This window comes from Pan troglodytes, chromosome 7 (assembly GCF_028858775.2).
Source record: "Pan troglodytes isolate AG18354 chromosome 7, NHGRI_mPanTro3-v2.0_pri, whole genome shotgun sequence".
Lineage (NCBI taxonomy): Eukaryota > Metazoa > Chordata > Mammalia > Primates > Hominidae > Pan > Pan troglodytes.
The window spans coordinates 112464093-112486440 of NC_072405.2; the positions used below are offsets into that span (position 1 = coordinate 112464093).

A 22348-nucleotide genomic window follows, 5' to 3' on the forward strand; every position below is an offset into this window, starting at 1 on the left:
GTTTTATTTCTAAGACTGATTTTGTCCAAGGAAAGTATATTAGGATAAATTCTTTCAACGTGGCAAATGATGTCCGTATGTTTAAAAACATTTGGGGTATTAACTATTCACATTTTTTCATGTTTTCGAAGAGCCAAAATAAATGGAAACGAACTACCAAATTACTGGATTTCTTGAAGTAGCAGATATAAGACTCGGATTCGTATGCTTTCTCAATAGAAAAAAAAGATACTTTGTTCTAAAATATCTGGAAAAAGATTCAAAGAGGATCATCATGAAGAACATGACTATGGAAGGGAGCTGGGAAAGAAAGAAAAACTCAATTAACAAAAAAAAATGAGAAAAAAGAAACAAACAGATTTGGGGGCTGGGACATAAAATAGCTCCAACCATACTGAAAGACTATACAGTGGTAAAGTGTTAATAGAGGAAAAATAAAAATATATTAACCACTTGGATTTAGTTCTCAAAATGATTAAAGATACCAAAGTGCCTGTTATGCCTTTTTCCTCTTTCAATATACAAACTACGCCTGTTAAACTACGCAGTGTTACCAAAACGAAAGCAATTTCAGAATGATAAAAACACATCCTAAGTAGCGCATCTAGCTCTTTCTAGTAAGAAATCCGTACATACCCTAACTTAATTGTTACTTTTCATTAACTTACTTATTCATTCTATAAAAATTTGTGTATGCTTCAAGCTAGGTACCTTGCTACGTTATTAAAAATACAAAACAAATAAAAAATCATCACTGCTCTCCAGTCACTAAAAATGTAAAAATACAAAGCTACTATAATTAGCTGATCATGGCATAAAATTTGACAGAGATCAATAAGACAGAAAAATAGCCCTGAAACAGGTTTTAGTATACATAAAACCTTAATATATAATAAAGACTGACTTACTAAAGCAAATTGTAAACTGACATAATAATTGTAATATATCATGTATTGGTATTGTCAGGCTGACCAGAATAAAATTGCTGGTATTTTTATTGACCTACAAAATTTCTTATGAGTCAATATAATAGTGGTACAAACATCAGAGAAAGAGAGATGTGCTAATTACACAAACTTCCCGGTTTACCTGCTCAATTTTGACAGCATCAACAATGATCTCCCTGACCCTTTCTTCTGAAGGCTTATTTACTAAGTATTGGAACATCAGGCAAGCAAAGTCACAGTGAAGTCCCTAAAAGGGAAGAAAAATGTCATTGTCAAATAACTTTTAATCAGCTATTTGCATATGGTGATGGGTCAAGCATTGTATAAAGTGGTTCTAGGAATATAACACAGAACTTTTGGAAAATGGAAGAGGGGTTAATAGGACTAGGAACTTCCTTCCTTCAAATCTCATTAAATGCCAATACAATAACCTATAATAAAAATTTTCAATGCCAGCAAATCTTAGTTCATCAACATTATAGAAAAATTAATTTATGAACAAACAAAATCTGCAAATAAAAGCATTTTGGAAAGGAAAATAAAGCAAGAAAGCCTGAAATGAAAATTCATTAATTTTTAAATTTCAAAAATAATTAAGGAATGATTGAAAAATAATGAGTAGTATTTAAATAACAGATAAAACTCAGATTTCAAAAATACAACATTTATAATTAAATAAGAAAGGCTCAAGATAAAAATGAATTCAGTTCTAATGAAAATGGAAACTGAGATGGGGCTCGGTGGCTCATGCCTGTAATCTCAGCACTTTGGGAGGTCAAGGTGGGCAGACTGCTTGAGTCCAGGAGTTCAAGACCAGCCTGGGCAACATGGCAAAACCCAATCTCTACAAAAAAAAAATAAAAAATAAAAAAATAATAAATAAATAAATAGAAGTAAATAAAAAATACCAATAAATAAGAAAATGGAAACTGAACAATGATGAATATCACCTGAAGCCATACAAAGCAGATATGATCTTACAGATAACTCAACCAAAAATGAAAACAAACTTGTGAAATACCCAAGTATGGTTATACAAATGCAATAGAATCTTAAGTAATTGGAGAATAGGCGAAGGAGAGTCAACCTACAATAATCAGGACTCCAAAACACAGAATAGATAGTATAGAGCTAAATATTTAAAAAAAAAAAAAAAGAAAATTTCAAAAATTCAACATGAAAAAAGAGAGAGGTCGGATATAGAAAGATGGAATTCCCAGGCCGGGCATGGTGGCTCATGTCTGTAATACAGCACTTTGGGAGGCTAAGGTGGGCAGATTCCTTGAGTTCAGGAATTCGAGACCAGCCTGGGCAACCTGGCAAAACCCCATCTCTACAAAAAATACAAAAATTAGTCAGGCATGGTGGTGCACGCCTGTAGTCCCAGCTACTCAGGAGGCTGAAGCAGGAAGATTGCTTGAACCTGGGAGGTCAAGGCTGCAGTGAGCTGAGATCACGCCACTGCACTCCAGCCTGGGTGACAGTGACACTGTTTCAAAAAAAAAAAAAGGAAGAAAGAAGAAATTACCATCAAGGCTGAAAGATGTTAAAGTGTTGATGAAAACTGACAGGTAACTTATTACAGAAAGCAATACCAATCAAAATCCCAATGGAATTGGTGGGTGTGTGTTTGTAATTTATTTTAAAAGGCTTTAGAGCAGAAAAGAAAGGAAAGTAGACTTCAAAGAGTCCCAAGCGGGCACAGAGGTCAAGTACCTAAATAGGATTGTTTTTAATTCAAAAGTTAATCTGGAAGGCTGGGCACGGGGGCTCATGCCTGTAATCCCAGCACTTTGGGAGGCCAAGGTGGGAAATCACTTGAACCCAGGAGTTCCAGACCAGCCTGGGCAACACAGTGAGACCCTGTGTCTACAAAACTTTTTTAATTAACTGGATGTGGTGGTACATGCATGTAGTTCCAGCTACTTAAGGAGGCCGAGGTGGGAGGACTGCTTGAGCCCAGGAGGTCAAAGCTACAGTGAGCCAGGATCATACCACTTGCACTCAGCCTGGGTGACAGAGAAAGACCCTGTCTCAAAAAAAAAAAGAATAGAATAAACGGACAGAATCTTGTAAGAACACTTTCAAAAGAAAAGTTTCAATATTTATCCAACAAATTATTGAAATATATGAAACTATAATAATTAAAATGGTTTGTTATAGAATAAAATCTGATAGGTCAATAAGGAAGAAAAAATAGCCATGAAACCGATTTTAGTCTAATAAAACCTTAATAGATAATAAAGAAGACAGTGCAAGTCAATGAAGAAAGGATGATGGATTACTTAACAAGGCAAATTGGAAAAACTTCCCAAGAGTGTTTAAAATAAAATTAAATTCTAACATATTCTTTATTATATTTATGCTAAATCCTACTTTACAAATTCCAATTGCATTACAGACTTAAAGGTTAAAAAACCAAGAAAAAAATATGTGTAATTAATTTATCTCTGGAAGTGGATTACATAAAATTTAAGGTTTTGTATGTTAAAAGAACAAAAATTAAAAAGCAAAGGATAAATTGGGAAAATATGTGAAATAAATATAAGCAAATTTGTATTTTGTATTATATTTGTGCTATAAATATAACAAATGCTATAAACGTGTACTTGTTGAAAGGACCCAGTCACTGTACATTGGGAATAAACCAATGAACAAGCAAGCATGACCCCTTCCTTTAAGGATAATAGACTACTGAAGAAATAACCTTAAAATAGTGAGAGCACTCAGAGTTAAATAAGAAAAATGTTAATATTGCACCAGTAATAAAGGCAAAAGATAAAAGTAGGCAACTACAGAAGAAATACAAATCACTAATATCATTATGAAAAAAGTGTTCAATCTAAGTAATAATTAAACAATGCAAATAAAACCAATGAGATACCAATTACCCCTATCAAATTTGCCAAGCATTTAGCAAATTAATCTAAATTCTGGTGAGAGTATGGTAGAAAATGTTCATACGTTGCTAGATGGGGCTGAAAATTGTTATAAAATTACTGGAAAAAAAATCTGCAAGTAAGTATGTATGAATGCTTTATAACTTAGTAATTCTACTTTTTGTGATCAAGCTTAGGAAAATAATATAAAGGGAGGACAAAGCTTATATATATGTAAAGGTATTCATTTTATACTATAGTAAAACAAAAAACCTGGAAATAATCTAAATTTCTAATTATAAAAGTCAAATAAATGACTCATTCATTAGATTATATATTTAACAAAACTACTATTTTCAAAAGGTGCTTAATGCCACAGAAAAATGATTGCAGTATTTTGCCAAGTGGAAAAAGAACATCTCAACTCCTAAATACATGAACGATTAAAATATGTTTATATATCTACATAGAATTAAATGTAGAAAAAGTCTATAAAGAAATACTTCAACAAAACAGTAAATGTAGTTCTCTCTGTGTTGAGATTAATTTTTTTATTCTCTCAATTCTCTATAACAATCCTATATGACATTTCTAATAAAAGTTATTAAAAATTTAAAGACATGAAAAAGCAAAAATTATATGAAGCATTTTATGGCATTTAAAAAAATACTTTCACATACACTATTTCATTGCATTCTAACAAAACGGTTAAGTTTTATAGTTGAAGAAACCAAGGTTCAGAGAAGTTAAGGATTAGTGTAGGCAATAAATGTTAACTGAATGGCTATAATAGCCAAAACATTGAGAACAGAAAGATAAATAAAACAAAGTCCCTGCACTAAGGAGCTTAAAGTCTAGCAGAAGAGAGAAAGAAGTACAATACATGCTATGGACTCCAAGACATGGACAGGTTCAGGTTTCAAATGGATACATAAAGGAAAGAGTGGCCAATTTCACCTAATTCATCAGGAAAGTTTTGAGATGTCTCTTCTGAGAAGGTAATCCAAAAAGGTAAAAAAAAAAAAAAAAGGGTGGTAAGAAAGATGGAAAGGGTATAGATAGCAGGCAGAGGAAGACCAGGCTTAGTTACTGATCGGATGTGGCTGAAAAAGAAGAAGCAATCTAAAATGATTCCTAAATTTAAATTAGATGATTGGAAAAGAAGGAGACACTCAATGAAATAGGAAAAACAGAAGGAACAACAAATTTTTGGAGAAAGATGATGAGTTTGATTTCTGAAATAACAGGTTTGAGATACCTGGGGGAACTTAAAGGAGAAAATGTCTAACATGCACTAGCATACATGGGTTTGGCACTTAAGAAAGAATATCTGGGACAAAGGGTAGGTTTTCGGAGTTATGAGTATTTAGATGGTAGCTGATTCCATTACAGTAAACAAGATCAGCCAGGAGGGCATATACAGTGAAGGAGCAAGGCCAGCGCGGGAACCTAGGAGGACACTGATATTAAGAATGACCAGGAGACTGAGGAGAAATGGTAAGAGACACAGGAGGAAAATGCAGTGTCTTAAAAGCAAGATGACGTGACTTCCTATTTTAATTACCAGGATACTCGTGTCACCATAGCATTTTTCAGGAGAAAGAAAAATAAATAGGCTGGGTACAGTGATTCATGCCTGTAATCCCAGCACTTTGGGAGGCTGAGGCAGGCAGATCGCTTGAGGCCAGGAGTTCAAGACCAGCCTGGGCAACGTGGTGAAGCCCTGTCTCTAAAAAAACTAAAAATACCAAAATTAGGCCAGGTGTAGTGGTATATGCCTGCTGTCCCAGCAACAATGGAGGCTGAGATGGGAGGACTGCTTGAGCCCAGGGAAGTCGAGGCTGCAGCAAGCCATGATCGTGCCACTGTATGCCAGCCTGGGTGACAGAGTGAGATCGTGTCTTAAAAAAAAAAAAAAAAGATGGAAAAGAAAAATAGATGAACATCAAATATGAATACAAATATAACTAGAAAAACATTCCATTCCTTACTTCATCTCTGCTGATGAGTTCATTGGAAAAAGTGAGTCCTGGCATAAGACCTCTCTTCTTTAGCCAGAATATAGCAGCAAAAGATCCTGAGAAGAAAACTCCTTCTACAGCAGCAAAGGCCACCACTCTTTCCCCTGGGAGACATAAAATCGTTTCAATTTTTGAAATATACTGCAAACATTTGCATATATATATATACATATATAACAATAAATACCACAACTGTTTGCAAAGAAACAAAATACTCAAGTTAGTGCCATGGCCAAAGATCTCCATAGGAGAAAATGCGCCACCTCTACCTACTGGAGCAGAAAGGTATGCCTCCTTCAAATCCTCTGTCAGACGATGGACTTCTGTAGGTCTTGGCGTCTGGACAAAGAAGGACCTTCCATACTCAAAACAAGAGGTGATTTACGTGTGCACCACACATGACTATGAGTGCAGGTACATGCACATGTGTGCAGTATGTATACATATGTGTGTGTGTACTGGAGAGTAGAAGGTAGACTTTATGACAAGTGTCTTCCTCTGAAAGGAGGAGAGGTTGCTTAAGTTTATATTTTTAGAAACCTATGGTATCTTACAGACCATCTGCAAACATTTCAAAAACCATTGGCGTGTATCTGCAATTTTAAAAAAATAGATAAACCCAACTGAGGATAATAAATATATCTATTAGATAAAATGTCCCCATAACATAAGCAAAAATACTGTTTTCTGCTAAATACAAAATGGCCAATTTTAAAGGTTACTCATTGTTAGGCAAGGACTTCGTAGAAATCCATCTCCTATTAATAAATTGTCTACAGTGGCATCATATCTGTAACATTATGCAGGATGATCAGAGCTCTAACCCAAAAGGTCATTCACAAGATGCTTATGTCACCACACTGCATATGCCTGAGAAAAGTATTTATATATGTCTAAGGAAAAAGGTTTGGTCTATAAGACTGTGAGATACAGGCAGTTGAGTGCTTGAGTACACTACAAACCTTTTTCACAGGTGACATCACGGTTTATACCTCAGTACATGTCACAGGACCACACACAAAGAAGTCACTTAATAAACAAGTCCTGAACTGACTCAATGGAACCTATATAAGTACTAGATGAGAGAAGACATTAAAATCCATTCTAGGCCAAGTGCTGCAGTGGCTCACATCTGTAATACCAGCACTTTGGTAGACCGAGGAAGGAGGATCACTTGAATGCAGGAGTGAGAGACCAGCCTGGGCAACATAGCAAAACCCCATCTCTACAAAAAATTTAAAAATTAGCTGGGTGTGGTGGTCCACACCTGTAGTCACAGCTACCTGGGAGGTTGATGTGGGAGGAATGCTTGAGCCCAGGAGGTCAAGGCTGCAGTGCGTATGATCACACCACTGCACTCCAGCTGGGCGACAGAGTGAGCCCATCTCAAAAATCATCATCATCATCACTATTCTTAAGATGAGGCTTGTCATTAGTTTAACATATAACTTACTGTATCTTTTATCTTACTATTAAGATAACTTATTGATACATTTTTAATTGACATTAAGGTAACATCATAAGGATAATTATCTGTCAGGAAAGTAGACTATAATTAAATACAAACGTGAATAAAAGAAAAATTGATATTTTAATTTTTATTAGAGACAGTGTGGGGTCTTGTTCTTGTCACCCAGGCTGTAGTGCAATGGTGCATTAATAATTCAAACAGTCTCAAACTCCTGGGCTCAAACAATGCTCCCACCTCAGCCTCTGACGTAGCTGGGACTACAGGCGTGCGTCACCATGCCTGGCTAATTTTTTTATTTCTTTAGAGCTAAGGTCTCTCTACGTTGCCCTGGCTGGTTTGAACTTTTGGCTCAAGCCATCCTCTCATCTCAGCCTCACAAGTAGCTGGGATTATAGGCACAAGCCACTGTGCCTAGTGGAAAATTGGTATTGTAACCATGCTATACATTAATGTGAATACTAAAGAATGAAAATCATAACATAGTTATAGAAGGCTATTCTTTTTTTGGAGAAGATTAAAGGATTATAAGTGGTACATTTTACAATTTTTTGAGAACATATGTGAAATAAAAAGAGGGTTCCGGAACATTTCTCCTAAAAACTATAGTGAATGTAAAGGCCTCATGATTCATTTTAGAGAGGGGAAAGTTGGATACATTTTTAAGATACAGCTGACCTCTATGATGGCAATGTACTAAGATTGTGTAGCTAATATTTTTTGAGGCTTGAAATGAAATTTCATTACATATATTAAGTTTTAATCTGTATATTTGTTTTGAAGTTCTTTAAAGATATTTTAAAAATTAAACAGGATGTCTCAATTTTTAAAAATCTATGCAGATATATAATTAGGAAAATTTTTGCTCTATAGGAATTGAATCTCCTTAAAACATAAACTTCCAAACTAATAATTTTTTAAGAAATATTCTTAGTTTCTCTTTAGCTAAAAATAAAGGCTTATAAGAGTCTGGATATAAGGAAAGAATAGTTGCTACGCTGGATCTTAGTGCAAAAGGCACTAAGAAGGTCACCAAAAATGTTAGGCAAAACCCTAAGCCAGGTGAAAGAGCTGCCCTTTCCAACTTAGAGCTACTAATGGTGCAGGTAGCCAAATCAGTTCATGAAACAGCACTTCCTCAGCTGGTTAAAGGAAAGTAGCAGTGTGCAGCAAAGCAAGGCAATATTTCCATGTTACTGTCTTTTAGCTCCACTCCCAAAAAGGAGAGCCACCAATGCACTCTTCACTCTTTCCTCTTTCCCTGTTCCACTCTACACCCATTCAACTCCCCTCCACAATTTTAGAACATGTTCTTTCCTCTGAGACCCTATATTAGAACCTGAAATGGAGTTTCCCTTGAGATTAAGCAATATGGAGAATCTAGCTGGAGTCCTCATGTAGTTACATGGTGACTGCCAGCCTTCTCTGTGTTCTCTATTTCTAGGTTGTCCTTCTTGGGTAGTTCATGAAATACATGCTTTCCGTGGGCCTGCTCATCATTTTTCATCACTACCTATCCATACTAATATTTTCAGCGTATATGGAACACTCTGCCTCTTCCCTTCTTTTTTCTCTAAAGCCAGCATTTCCCAAAGTGTTTCTGAAGCTCCTTGTGAGGGAATCAGCTGAATACAAAATGCAGATTCCTCAGTCCCACCTGGGCCTCCTACATCAGTTTTGGCAGGATTCTTAAAAGTTTTTCCACAAATTCTCCAGATGACTTTTACATATATTGAGAACCAGTGATTTTCTCATTCCTATTTAAATTTTTTTTTTTTTTTTTAGAGTCTGGGTCTTGCTCTGTCACCCAGGCTGGAGCACAGTGGATCATAGCTCACTGTAGCCTCAAACACCTGGGCTTAAGTGGTCCTCCTCTCTCAGCCTCCCAAGTAGCAGGGTATACAGGTGCATGCCACCACACCTGGCTAGTTTTTAAATTTGTTGTAGAGATGGGGGTCTTGCTTTGTTGCCCAGACTGGTCTTCAACTGCTGGCCTCAAGTGATCACCTGTCTCAGTCTTCCAAAGCACTGGGATTACAGGCGTGAGCCACCATGCCTGGCTGCTTTTCTCATCCTTGAAATGAACTGAAGGCAAGGAGGCAAACATATCTGCTTCATCCCTGGTATACTACATGCTGGCCCATATACGCACTATATCACTGGTTCTTCAGCGTGGTCCAAGAGTCCCTGAGAGATCCACAGACCCAGGAGACCTGTGAGGTCAAAACTATTTTCATAATAACATTAAGGCATTATTTTTTTTTAACTACCAGTCTCTCATACTTTACAATGGTATTTTCTAGAGGCTACATGACATATCCATAATAATCTGAAAAGCTAAATAAAATATTCCTCCCTTTTCTAACTATAATACATATTTAAATGAGGCATATACTACATACATATACACTGCAACAAATCGAATGCAAAGGCAGATATGGTACTCCAACTGTTTCCTATTAAGTCAGACATTTAAAACATTTATAGAAATTTAAAAGCATGCTATTCTTTTTTTTTGGAAAATATAGAAACTTATATAAAAGTGTTATCTGTATTAAAATATAATGGGTTGATTATTGCTATCTTAGAATGCACTAATAAATATTTTTAAATTATCTCAATGTTAATTTCTAATGCAAAAATATCAATACCTATAACCTACCCAAATAAAGGCACTTTGGAGTGCTCAATAATTTTTAAGAGTACAAAGGGGCCTGAGCCCAAAAATTTTGAGACTTGCTTCCTCACATAATGAATAAAACCAGAAAGTAAAGAACACCAATTAAAAATAGATAAGAATGAGATGGGTACTTAGAGCTATCCAAATGAAATATATAAATATTTTAATTAAATTTAGTAAATATTTATTGAGCAACTACTATGTATAAGACATAATATGATACACTTCCTTAAAAAAATGCTATGGGATCTCAACTCAGCCAGAAGGGTGTTTGCATTTAGCTTACCTATGAAAAATAAGCCTGTTATTACAAATTGGTTTTGTCCTAGTTGACTACACTAATCTTTAGTTTTTGAGAAACTAGATATTTGTTTCCTGAAAAATGTTAAGATTTCACTTGCTTTAAATTTCTAAAATAGACCAGGCACAGTGGCTCATGCCTGCAGTCCCAGCACTTTGGGAGGCCAAGGTGGGCGGGTCACCTGAGATCAAGAGTTCAAGACTAGTCTGGCCAACATGGCAAAAACCCCATCTCTATTAAAAAATACAAAAATAAGCTGAGCGTGGTGGCAGGTGCCTGTAATCCCAGCTACTCAGGAGGCTGAGGCAGGGAGAATTGCTTGAACTTGGGAGGCAGCAGTTGCAGTGAGCCAGGATCACGCCACCACACTCCAGCCTAGGTGACAGAGCGAGACTCTGTCTCAAAAAAAAAAAAAAAAAAAAAAAATTCCTAAAATAAACTTAAAAGCCAGGTACAAACTGTGAATTGCTATAATACTCTTGTTATTGCTATGTGACTGACTCCTGTTTAACTGTAATTATGCACTAACATCTTAACTTTTCAACTTCCAACTTATTAAGTAGAATAGGTAACAGCTTTATCACCACTTCCTAATTAATTATTAGGAATAATGATTTTGGTAAAGGTGCATTTGAGACATTTGTACTCCTTTTCCATGCTGTAACTTTGATTCGTACTGGATAGTCACACCACATAAAATACTGTCATATCACCTTAGGCAAATCTGATCATACATAAATTAGAGCCACATACCAAAAGTAGATTTTCTATCTGCTATCCATCGCAAGGCCCAATCTGCTTTTTTCTTAACATAGGGCATGGTTTCAATTGCATTAAATAAAAATTCCCTGTAAAAACAAAAGAATGAACAGCAAAGTTATTCACTTGTTTTTCTTTTTTTTTTTTTGAGACAGAGTCTCACTCTGTTGCCCAGGCTGGAGTGCAGTGGCACGATCTCGGCTCATTGCAAGCTCCACCTCCCGGGTTCATGCCATTCTCCTGCCTCAGCCTCCCGAGTAGCTGGGACTACAGGTGCCCGCCACCACGCCCAGCTAGTATTTTTAGTAGAGACGTGGTTTCACTGTGTTAGCCAGGATGGTCTCAATCTCCTGACCTCGTGATCCACCTGCTTCGGCCTCCCAAGGTGCTGGGATTACAGCCATGAGCCACCACGCCTGGCCTCACTTGTTTTTCTTAATTGGACTAAACTTAATCAGAGATAATAATTGTAACTCTACAGTATGCTACCAGATCTGTAGTTTTTATACATTTTTACATGTCCATAGAACAGAAATAAAACTCAAATTATTGGTTTGAATCTGGTCTCATACAAAACCAGCTAAATTTGAGTATTCAATTTCTAAACAAAAGATGCTACTGAACAGTTCTTAAAGATAAAATATCTAAAGGTTAACTGGTTCTATAACAAGTTTTTTTTAAAACCCAATACATTATTAAGCAATAGAAAATAATATGCTCAGAAACTTCCATACTTGAATAATCTTTCCTTAACATTGAGTTTTGGAATAAATTCTGATCTGAACATAACCAAGCCGTAAGCAATATTTTGTAAATAAAATCCCAACAATACCTTTTCTTGGGATCTCTGATGTAAGTGTCTATCAGCAAACTGTACATCTCTGAGTGAACATTCTCGATGAGAATTTGAAAGCCATAGAAACAGCGAGCCTCTGGAACCTGCACCTCCTGACTAAAGCGCTCCACCTAAGATAAGGGAAATAGATATATCCAGTTCTATAGGCTCTCATTAAACACTGCAAATCAGAATCTGGACATCAGCATTATCACTTAAAAACTGCCTGTCATGTAACAAACAGGTCAGAAAGACCTTATGGATTATTTTAAGCAGTATCCTAGGCAGTACTGTTTATCCATCAATTCTCCATGGTAAATTATTTGCATAGTATATTCTTTTTTTTTTTTTTTTTTTGAGATGGAGTCTCGCTCTGTCACCAGGCTGGAGTACAGTGGCGCCATCTTGGCTCACTGCAACCTCTGCCTCCCAGGTTCAAGAAATTCTCCTGCTTCAGCCTCCCAAATAGCTGGGGCTACAGGCATGCGCCAACACGCCCAGCTAATTTTTGTATTTTTAGTAGAAATGGGTTTTCACCATGTTGGCCAGGATGGTCTCAATCTCTTGACCTCGTGATCCGCCCACCTCAGCCTCCCAAAGTGCTGGGATTACAGGTATGAGCCACTGTACCCGGCCTATCTTTCTAATTCTTTTTAAAAAGAAATTATGCCTCCTGATCAACCATAATCAAGTTTTAAAATGGGGAGCCAGAACCCAGTGTTCTATTACAGAGCTCCAAAGGTTAAGGTGCAGGTTCTCTATTAAGCTTACTATCTGAGAGTAAAAATCAAACTCATGTTAATGCACTGTAAATAGTTTTGATTCGTATCATTTATGCTTGATTTAATAATAGTTTGCTGGTCAAAGGATAAGCAATTCATCAGAAAAACATTTAAAGAGTTAAGCTTCATCTAGTTCATTTTTTAGACATCTTGTCTTTGGCTGAATTTAATAATCTTACTGACATTATCATCATTTAACTGATAAAGGAGAACAAAAGTTAAATCAAGCAAAAATCTTACCAAATTTTCATTTACAATTCCATCACTGGCTGCAAAAAAGGCTAAGATGTGAGAGATGAAGTACTTCTCATCTGCTTTAAGCTTGTTCCAGTGAGGGAGATCCTTTGATAAGTCGACCTGGAATAAAAAGATTTTCAAAAATTTTAATTTGGAGTTAAGTTCTTCTCAAAGTGTTTGGGAAACTAACTTCTATTGTTAAGTAGGAATATCCCACTACCAGTAAACTATGGAAAAAGAAAGATGTTAGCGTTGCAAAGAAATAAAAAAAAAAGTTATGTTAACAAGTGTATTATATTCAGGATTTTTGTTAAATGAGTAGATTACAGCTATTCTTGGTGGGGGGGTGAACAGCTAAACTATGTGAGGCAAAGGAAATATTAATTTGTTACATAATGGGTAACCATTTTATTATATATATATATCTTATAACATCATGTCGTACACCTTAAACATATACGATAAAATTTATCTTTAAAAAATTACGATGGAATCAAATTTTCTGGCTAAGAAGCTGGCCAGGATGTACTTTAAAAATATTCAAATTAACATAATCTAGTGGCACTGAAGCAAATGAAAGAAGGGCTAAAAGGGGAGGGGGGAGAGTAAAAACTAGTCAAGAAGGCACTGAAGTGAATAAACTAATGAATCTCAACAGTCACTGCTTTAACATTTTATATAATATTTGCTATGGTGTTAGATAATTAGGCACCTATTAACCAACTGTAGCTGCTACTTTACTGCCAGGTAATCAGTCTACTTTTATATCCAGAAGTAATGCCAGGCAGGTAACAACCTGAGTTTTGTTTCGTTTTGAGATGAAGTCTCGCTCTGTCGCCAGGCTAGAGTGCAGTGGCATGATCTTGGCTCACTGCAACCTTCGCCTCCCAGGTTCAAGCAATCCTCCTGCCTCAGCCTCCCGAGTAGCTGGGACTACAGGCAGGCGCCACCATGCCCAGCTAATTATTTGTATTTTTTAGTAGAGATGGAGTTTCACCATGTTGGCCAGGATGGTCTCAATCTCTTGACCTCATGATCTGTTTGCCTCGGCCTCCCAAAGTGCTGGGATTACAGGCACGAGCCACCACACCTGGCCTTGTTTTGTTTTTTTAAAGAGATGGGGTCTCACTATGTTGCCCAGGCTGGTCTCAATCTCCTGGCCTCAAGCAATCCTCCTACCTCAGCCTCTCAAAGTGTTGGGATTACAGGTGTGAGCCATCACAGGTGGCCAACAACCTAGTTTTTTTTTTTAAAGCAGTTTATACATAGGTATGGCTTCCATTGGGAATGGAAATATTTTTGAAAATGTTCATTAGAATTAGCCTTTGGAATTAAGGGAGACGTACTTTAGAATTTGGTGAAACCTACAATTTAAAAATTGTTTATTTTTTTAATTTTTGAGATGGGGTTTCACTCCGTCACCCAGTCTGGAGTGCGGTGGCACAATCTCAGCTCACTACAATCTCTGCCTCCTAGGCTCAAGCAATCCTCCCACCTCAGCCTCCAGAGGCACAGGTGGGACCACAGGCACACAAAACCATGCCTGGCTAATTTTTTGTATTTTTGGTAGTGACAGGGTTTTGCCATATTGCCCAGGCTGGTCTTGAACTCCTGATCTCAAGTGATCTGCCTGCCTCAACCTCCCAAAATGCTGGGAGTACAGGCCTGAGCCACTGCACCCAGCCAAAAATTGTCTTTAAATGTACCTTCCCTTAGTCAGTTCTGGGGGCTATAACAAATTACCATTGACTGGGTTGCTTAAACAGCATACTTTTATTTTTCTTTTTGAACATTTCTGGAAGCTGAAAGCCCAAGATCAGGATGCCAGCATGGTTGGGTTATTGGTGAAGGCCCTCTTCCTGATTTACAGATGGCCACCTTCTTGCTGTATCCTGACATAGCAGAGAGAGAGAGAGATCATATCTCTCATGTCTCTTAAGGGCACTAATCCTATTCATGAGGGCTCCACCCACATGACCTAATTACCTCCCAAGGCTCCACCTCCAAATACCATCACACAGCATATGTAGACATCATTTTGATAGGGACAGGAGGCAGGGAAATTCTGGGCAGAAGAAGATGGTCCCCAGCGAGGACTCCACCCTCAATCCTGGAACTGCAGCCCAAAGTGACATGTATTTCTGTTTTCCCACTATAATGTTGCCTTTTCCAAAACCACCCATGGCCCCACTCCCCTACCCTGTGCCCATAAAAACCCCAGGCTCTACCAGCAGAGAAGAGGAGAGAAGAGGAGAAGCAGCTGGATGTCAGAGACTACGGTTGGATGTTGGAGAAAAGCAGCTTAACTTCAGAGGGACAGCTTGACAGCATTCCTTTGGAGAGGAGTCAGCCAGGGATGGCCAGACAGACTCCAGGAGAAGATTATTTTTCCACTCCATCCTCTTTCCAGCTCCTCTTCCCACTGAGAGCCACTTTCATTGGCAATAAAATCCTCTGTATTTACCACTCTTCGATTTGTTCATGTGATCTGATTTTTCCTGGATGCTGAACAAGAGCGTGGGTGCCACAGGTGTGGATGCTAAAGGCTGTCACACTGACCCTCTGCCCTCACTGGTGGAGACCAACTGCCCCATGTGAAAAGGCAGAGGGCCCACTGAGCCGTTAAAACTTAAGCCATCTGCGGACGGCAAAAGCTAAAAGAGAGTTAACTATAACACATTCCTTCTGGGGCTTCAAGGGTTGTGGGTACTCCTCACAGATGCTGCCATGAGGCCTGCATGGAGTTTTGCTCCTGCCAGTGCCCAAAAGAATTCACCCAAGCTCCTGCACCTGCTCACCTGCATGCTCCCTCCCTCAAGGGGCTGAGCGCAATGGGTTCAAGTGAGTGGAGTTTGCCCCTGCCAGCGCCAAAGCAGCCAGCTAGCTCCAGCATGCGCATTCCAGTTCCCACCCACGAAGGGATCGGAGAAACTATCCTGCTTCAATTTTGTCAGAAAAAATCTTTTAAATATTTTTCATAATTAACTTCATAAACAGTTGGAATATGTAATTGTCTTTGTCTTTTGCCTTTCTTTTATTTACTCTAACAAACCCTCGGCTGGGCACGGTAGCTCACGCCTGTAATCCCAGCACTTTGGGAGGCCAAGGTGAGTGGATCACGAGGTCAAGAGATTGAGACCATCCTGGTCAACATAGTGAAACCCTGTCTCTACTAAAAATACAAAATTAGCTAGGCATGGTGGCGCATGCCTGTAGTCCCAGCTACTTGGGAGGCTGAGGCAAGAGAATTGCTTGAACCCAGGAGGAGGAGGTTGCAGTGAGCCAAGATCGTGCCATTGCACTCCAGCCTGGCAACAGAGCACAACTCTGTCTCAAAAACAAAACAACAACAACAACAACAACAAAAAAAAAACCCACAAAGCCTCAAGCCTCAATCTCTTTGACCTTTCCAAAAAGGACTAACGTCCCAATCTTTTAATCACATGCTATTTTCCAAATCCTTTTTCCCACTAATTTATTCTTTAAGTGTTTGCTGAGCACTTACTGCACACCTGACACCATGCTAAGCACTGGGGATACAACAGAGCAGGGTGGAGGAAATATTTGTCTTCATCTTTTAAAATATGCAACCTAAAAATCAAGTTCTGTTCTATTAAAAGCTCAACTCAGGTTTAATTGAAGGACATCTTCTTCATTCATATATATTATAACCCCTCAGGTTTTTTTTTTGGAGACAGTCTCACTCTGTTGCCCAGGCTGGAATACAGTGGCATGATCTTGGCTCACTGCAGCCTCTGCTACCTGGGCTCAAGCGATTCTCCTGCCTCAACCTCCTGAGTAGCTGGGATTACAGGCACCTGCTGCCACGCCTGGCTAATTTTTGTATTTTTACTAGAGACAGGGTTTTACCATGTTGTCCAGGTTGGTCTCAAACTCCTGACCTCAAGTGATCTGCCCACCTTAGCCTCCCAAAGTGCTTGGATTACAGGTGTGAGCCACCATGCTCGACCTCTTATATATTATATATTTGATATTAAATGTTAATATTGTAAGATGCTTCCTCTTAAATATTAAAATTATTTCTTTGAACACTCAGTTTCAAAGGTCTTGTAAATTTTATTTACACTACATTGGAAATATTCCCTTCCTGCCTAGCTTTTTCTTATTTGAGCAAATTCTCAATTTCATCATTTAAATACTGATTCCAAACTAGACAATTATCATAATTGCCTGAGTGGCTTTAAAGAAAAAAGTCCCAAACCCCAGACTTTTGTCTTTTGATCAGGGTTTCTGTTGATCAGCCATATTTAAGAATTAAGCTCAACCATTTAAGCTGACTAAATGGTAACTTACATAATTTGTAAATGAAAAATATGTGGAACTAAAAATGTGTTTGATTTATCTTCAAAATATGTATTTGAATCGTCCTATAATTAGCTACAGAACACGTACCAACCTGTAGATTTCAGTTTTTAAAAATTAGTGTTGCTTTGTTACAGGTCACATATTACCTTTGCTAAAAGATGCAAGTTAATTTCCAAATGAATTTCAAGAATCCTAAGAATCCTAAGTACCTTTTTAACATAATGAACGAAAAAGCCACCTGTGTATGCCACTCGTTCTCTGAACCGTATCTAACAAAAAACCTTTCTAAAAACCACAGACAGTTAGGGACAGTCAGGTGTGTCGAGCATTATGACCACGTATGAAAATATTGGGTGTTTGTTTTTGTGTGGTTTGGTTTTTTGCTCTGTATGTCAACTATAATATAACAAAGATGTTGACAATATAACACTACAATATAACAAAGATGGGTAAGTGGGTAAAATTAGTGTAATAGAAGCCTCAAACACTGGTGCCTTCTGATTTCTAGGTTAAATTTTCCCCCTTCTGTGCATAAAATAATAGTTTACATTTATTTAGTGCCTACGAAGTGTCAACTACCATTTTAAACATCTCATAAATCCTCATAACAACACAAATAGCCAAGTACAATTAGCCTAATTTACTGATGAGGATACACAGAGAGGTTATGTAACTTTCCCAGTTCCATAGCTAGTAAGTAGTGGCACAGGATTTGTACCTAGGCAGTCTGACCTCATAGCCTGCATTCTTAACAGCATATGTTTAACGTTTATAGAATTAATTTCTTGAAAAATAGATTCAAATCTATCTATCCAAATAGATACATCTATCTATAGAGATACATATACAAACATATACAGAACAAGAGTGCTGTACAGGTATCACCCATCATATTTAAAGATTAAGACAATAACTATTTGTTCAGTTAGACTACAGGGCAATCATTTTCATGACCACTGTCCTTACCAACCAGCAAATATTTTCTAGTTTGCTGTGTTCAACTGATCTCCCAGGTGGAATTAACAAAAAGCATTCTACAGCTGATCTATTAGTGGCAACTCTGTCACGTTTGATGTAGCTGAGGGCAGGGCCAAATTGGGAGCAGCACTGTGAGTTCCACCTGGCTGACTCGGGAGTGAGTCCACAGCCTAGAGGATCAAACTCTTCATGCAGCGGCTCATTTTGTACAATCAGATAAATCTCTCAATTGAAAGCAGAGTTGCTACAGCTTTCACTCATTTTTTGACTACAGCTGCAATTTTACTTATTCTGCTGACCTTATAAGACTAGTCAGACAAGTCTTACTTGGCCATATCAAACTAAAAGTCTGTTTAAAAATAGAAAATGTTGGCTGGGCGTGGTGGCTCATGCCTGTAATCCCAGCACTTTGGGAGGCTGAAGCAGGTGGATCACAAGGTCAGGAGTTTGAGACCAGCCTGGCCAATGTGGTGAAACCCCATCTCTACTAAAAATACAAAAATTAGCTGGGCGTGGTGGCTGGCGCCTGTAATCCCAACTACTTAGGAAGCTGAGGCAGGAGAATCGCTTGAACCCGGGAGGTGTAGTTTGCAGTGAGCTGAGATCGCGCCACTGCACTCTAGCCTGGGTGACAGAGTGAGACTCTGTCTCAATAAAAAAAAAAAAAGAAAAAGAAAAAGAAAAAAATGTTCTAATATATTGGAAATAAAAATCTGGCAGAATTAGATGCCATTGTTGCAGCAGAAAACTTGTTTATAGATAGTAATCTAAACTAAAACATTGAGAACATCATATTTAGTCTCAGTAATTCCAACACTTATCTTCTACAACTGATCTTCTTCAACATATAAGTTAAAGTTTTTCAATATCCTGTAAAACAAGAAGGAACACTGCACTATAGGATATGAATGCTCTTGGAGGCAATGCCACGTACCTCTTCTGCTGTCCAGAAGGAAGCCTGTGCCTGTTTATACATTTTCCAAATATCAGGGTACTGGATTGGAAAGATGACAAACCGGCGAGAACTCTTTCTTAGGAGTGGCTCTTCATTTGACTTTATTTCACTTTCGTTGGTGTCTGAAGATGATCTCTTTGAAAAATAAAGTACAAACACACCTTTTATATAGACATTTCTTCTTTATTCATACCTAAACATACATCTAAGGAAGTCAGGGAGACGGCATTGGTTTGAGAGCCTGTCTGCCTGGGTTGAATCCTTACTGTTACCTGGTAGCTGACTAATACTGTTAGGAAGTGCGTGTGTGACCACAGAAAGCTGCTTAACTTCTCTAACCCTCAGTCTCCTCAGCTGTAAAATAATTCCTACCTCATAGGTTTATTCTGATGATTAAAAGTGCTTTAAACAAAGCCTGGTATATAGTAAGCACTCAAAAATTATTGTAATTATTGCTAGTTTGAGGATAAGTACAAAGCTAGACCCATAAATGTCATCATGATGGGCAAATTTCTAAGTTTGTGAACAAAATGTCCCTTTAAAGCCTCTCTGATACAGATTGCTGGAATGAATAAGCTACTGGTATAAGCTACTTTAATGTTTTTTCTTTCTACTCTTCACTGAAATACTATAATACTTATCTGAAAACTCATTACCTACAACTTAACCTTTGTTCATCTTAGCCTTCTGATACTCCAATTTGTTACTGCTATTTACATTCTAACATTACTGCATATGATCTCACTGTGGGCTGTCTCAAAGCTTTGTGAATAAAGTGAGAAACACATACCTGTATTCACACTGCTTCAAAACATGATGGCACTCTAGAAGCAAATGGTGCCATGCATATATTTTTAAAATAGTGGGAACATCAGAAGAGAATCAGAAGAGTCGCACATGTGTGAGAATGAGTATAAACAAAGGACATACAAATAAGCTAAACGTGTATAAACCAGGATTAGAACACATACAACTTCTAGACTCCTATCCAAAATTGTCTCTCTCTCTACTGTGACAGGCCCGTTATGTTCCTTACTCCAGCGTCCACCCATTGTCACCTCGCCAAAGCAACTGTTATAGCAGAGGAGGCTAAGGCTTAGCAAGAAGAAAGCCCAAAATACAAGCATAAGGCTATGCAAATACAGGGGGGCTTGCGTGCTTTATACCTACTGCCATCACAGTACAGATGGTCTTGATTTTAACTACTTGTTTAAAGGTATGGGCCTCCTCAGATACAGCACTTGAGCCCTGGAGAAGAGGAACCAATTTTTATTTGTTGTGATGTTCCCAGAGCTTAGTATCGTGTCAAGCATGTTAGCTAAGTAAATGGGCTGCTAATTTCTCTTCTTCCTGTACTCAGATTTCTAGGTACCTTTAGAAAATTTTAATTTAACATAGGACCACAATACATCCGTGAGACAACCCAATAACCATTAAAATCAATCACATTTTCCCCTCTTCACATCACCCCAAATGTCTGGGTTAGGTTCCAGATATAAGTACATAGCTCACTGCAATTTAATTCCCTGTTAATTGTCTCTAGTTTCCTGTGCTTCTTGAAAGTAAAATCCATTTTCACCCTTGTAGAATCCCTTGTGCTTAGCACAGTACCTGGCACTTAGTTGGTACTCATTCCACAAATATTTGAGCAATTTTTTTTAAGACTGGGTCTTGCTCCGTCACCCAGGCTAGAGTGCATAGATCAGAGTAGTGTGATCATAGATCACTGCAGTCTCAAACTCCTGTGCTCAAGCGATCCTCCTGTCTCAGCCTCCCAAGTAGCTAGGACTATGTGCACACGTCACCACGCCTGGATAATTTTTAAATTTTTTGTAGAGATGGGGGTCATGCTATGTTGCCCCGGCTGGTCTCAAACTCCTGGCCTTTGTTATTTTTGTTACTGAAATTTGGGATATACTCAAAGTATGAAAGTTGGGAACTTCTATACTTTTGTTACTGGAAGTTGGGAAGGACATCACAAGTAGTCACTCTTCAGCACCAAATGCCCTGACGATGAATGAAGTTTTTAAATGATGACAAATAACTGATCTGCTGAAGACTAGTACCTTTAAGTTAGAATGAAAGTCACATTTGTATACACAGTCTCCTGTTCTATCCTGATAACCTGTAGACTATTAAGAGGAGTAGCTGGATTAGGAGTGTATTATGAGGGATTTTGCAATGTGAAGAGAAGGAGGTTAACCAACATCAACCTTTGAGCTGGGCTAGAGATGACATATTATTTCATAATGCTTAGAAACGTGCACAAACATACATTTGAATACAATTTCAGAAAGTTCATGCATCTTGAAACTCTAGGCTCTCCAGAGTACCCTCTGTGGACCTAATCTAAGAACCCATATTTTAGAAGAAAAAAAAATGTGAAAAAAGATATGATGGGCAGGGCGCGGTGGCTCACGCCTGTAATCCCAGCACTTTGGGAGGCCGAGGCGGGCGGATCATAAGGTCAAGAGATCGAGACCATCCTGGCCAACATGGTGAAACCGTGTCACTACTAAAAATACAAAAATTAGCTGGGTGTGGTGGCGCGTACCTGTAGTCCCAGCTACTCGGGAGGCTGAGGCAGGAGAATCACTTGAACCCGGAAGGCAGAGATTGCAGTGAGCTGAGATCACGCCACTGCACTCAGGCCTGGTGACAGAGCAAGACTCCAACTCAAAAAAAAAAAAAGACATGATGGTATGCGACATTTTTGAAGAACTATAAGTAATTTTCTAAGTCTGGACTTGATGGTAGTGGGGGACAATGGGAAGAGACGAAACCTAAAAGGCAGCAGAGAACACTTCCCAGGGAACTCTGTGATCCCCCTAATGTCACAAACACCAGGAGAAAATTTCACTTTTAAATGTTTTTATCCTATTAAAATAGTAATAAAAATAACCAAAACAAATGTTTTATACTGTACAGCAAGGAAATCAGCAAATCATCAATGCATAAACTTGTGTTTCCAGATTATCTTTCTTTTTTCTTGGATGACCTCAGATGAAAGTTTCTCTTGGTATCTCTGCTTAACTGAAGAATACCATGACAGTGAAAAATAGGCAGTTAAAAAATAAAAATAAAAAAGCCTGTAACCATTTGTATGGATTTTTCGGAGTTGAACCAAGCTTTTTATTTTTTTTTCCAAAACCAAATAAAATTGAAAAAACAATATTTATA

General features: G+C 37.9%; 1 protein-coding gene across 9 annotated transcripts in view; it reads right to left on the reverse strand.

The window, feature by feature from the left end:
• RRM2B (ribonucleotide reductase regulatory TP53 inducible subunit M2B) overlaps positions 1–22348 on the reverse strand; it is a 36211-nt gene that overhangs the window by 8479 nt on the left and 5384 nt on the right. For 6 of the 9 annotated variants that reach the window (XM_001153916.8, XM_063816513.1, XM_063816517.1 and 3 more), the window contains exons 2-7: positions 19148–19303; positions 12913–13029; positions 11888–12021; positions 11050–11144; positions 5818–5951; positions 1090–1194 (exon numbers count right to left, since the gene is read on the reverse strand). In XM_001153916.8, the coding sequence (XP_001153916.1) occupies positions 1090–1194; positions 5818–5951; positions 11050–11144; positions 11888–12021; positions 12913–13029; positions 19148–19303 (741 nt within the window). Of the gene's footprint in view, positions 1–1089; positions 1195–5817; positions 5952–11049; positions 11145–11887; positions 12022–12912; positions 13030–19147; positions 19304–21722; positions 21844–22348 lie in introns of all 9 variants that reach the window. The other 3 variants (XM_063816520.1, XM_063816516.1, XM_063816515.1) reach the window with 2 other exon arrangements.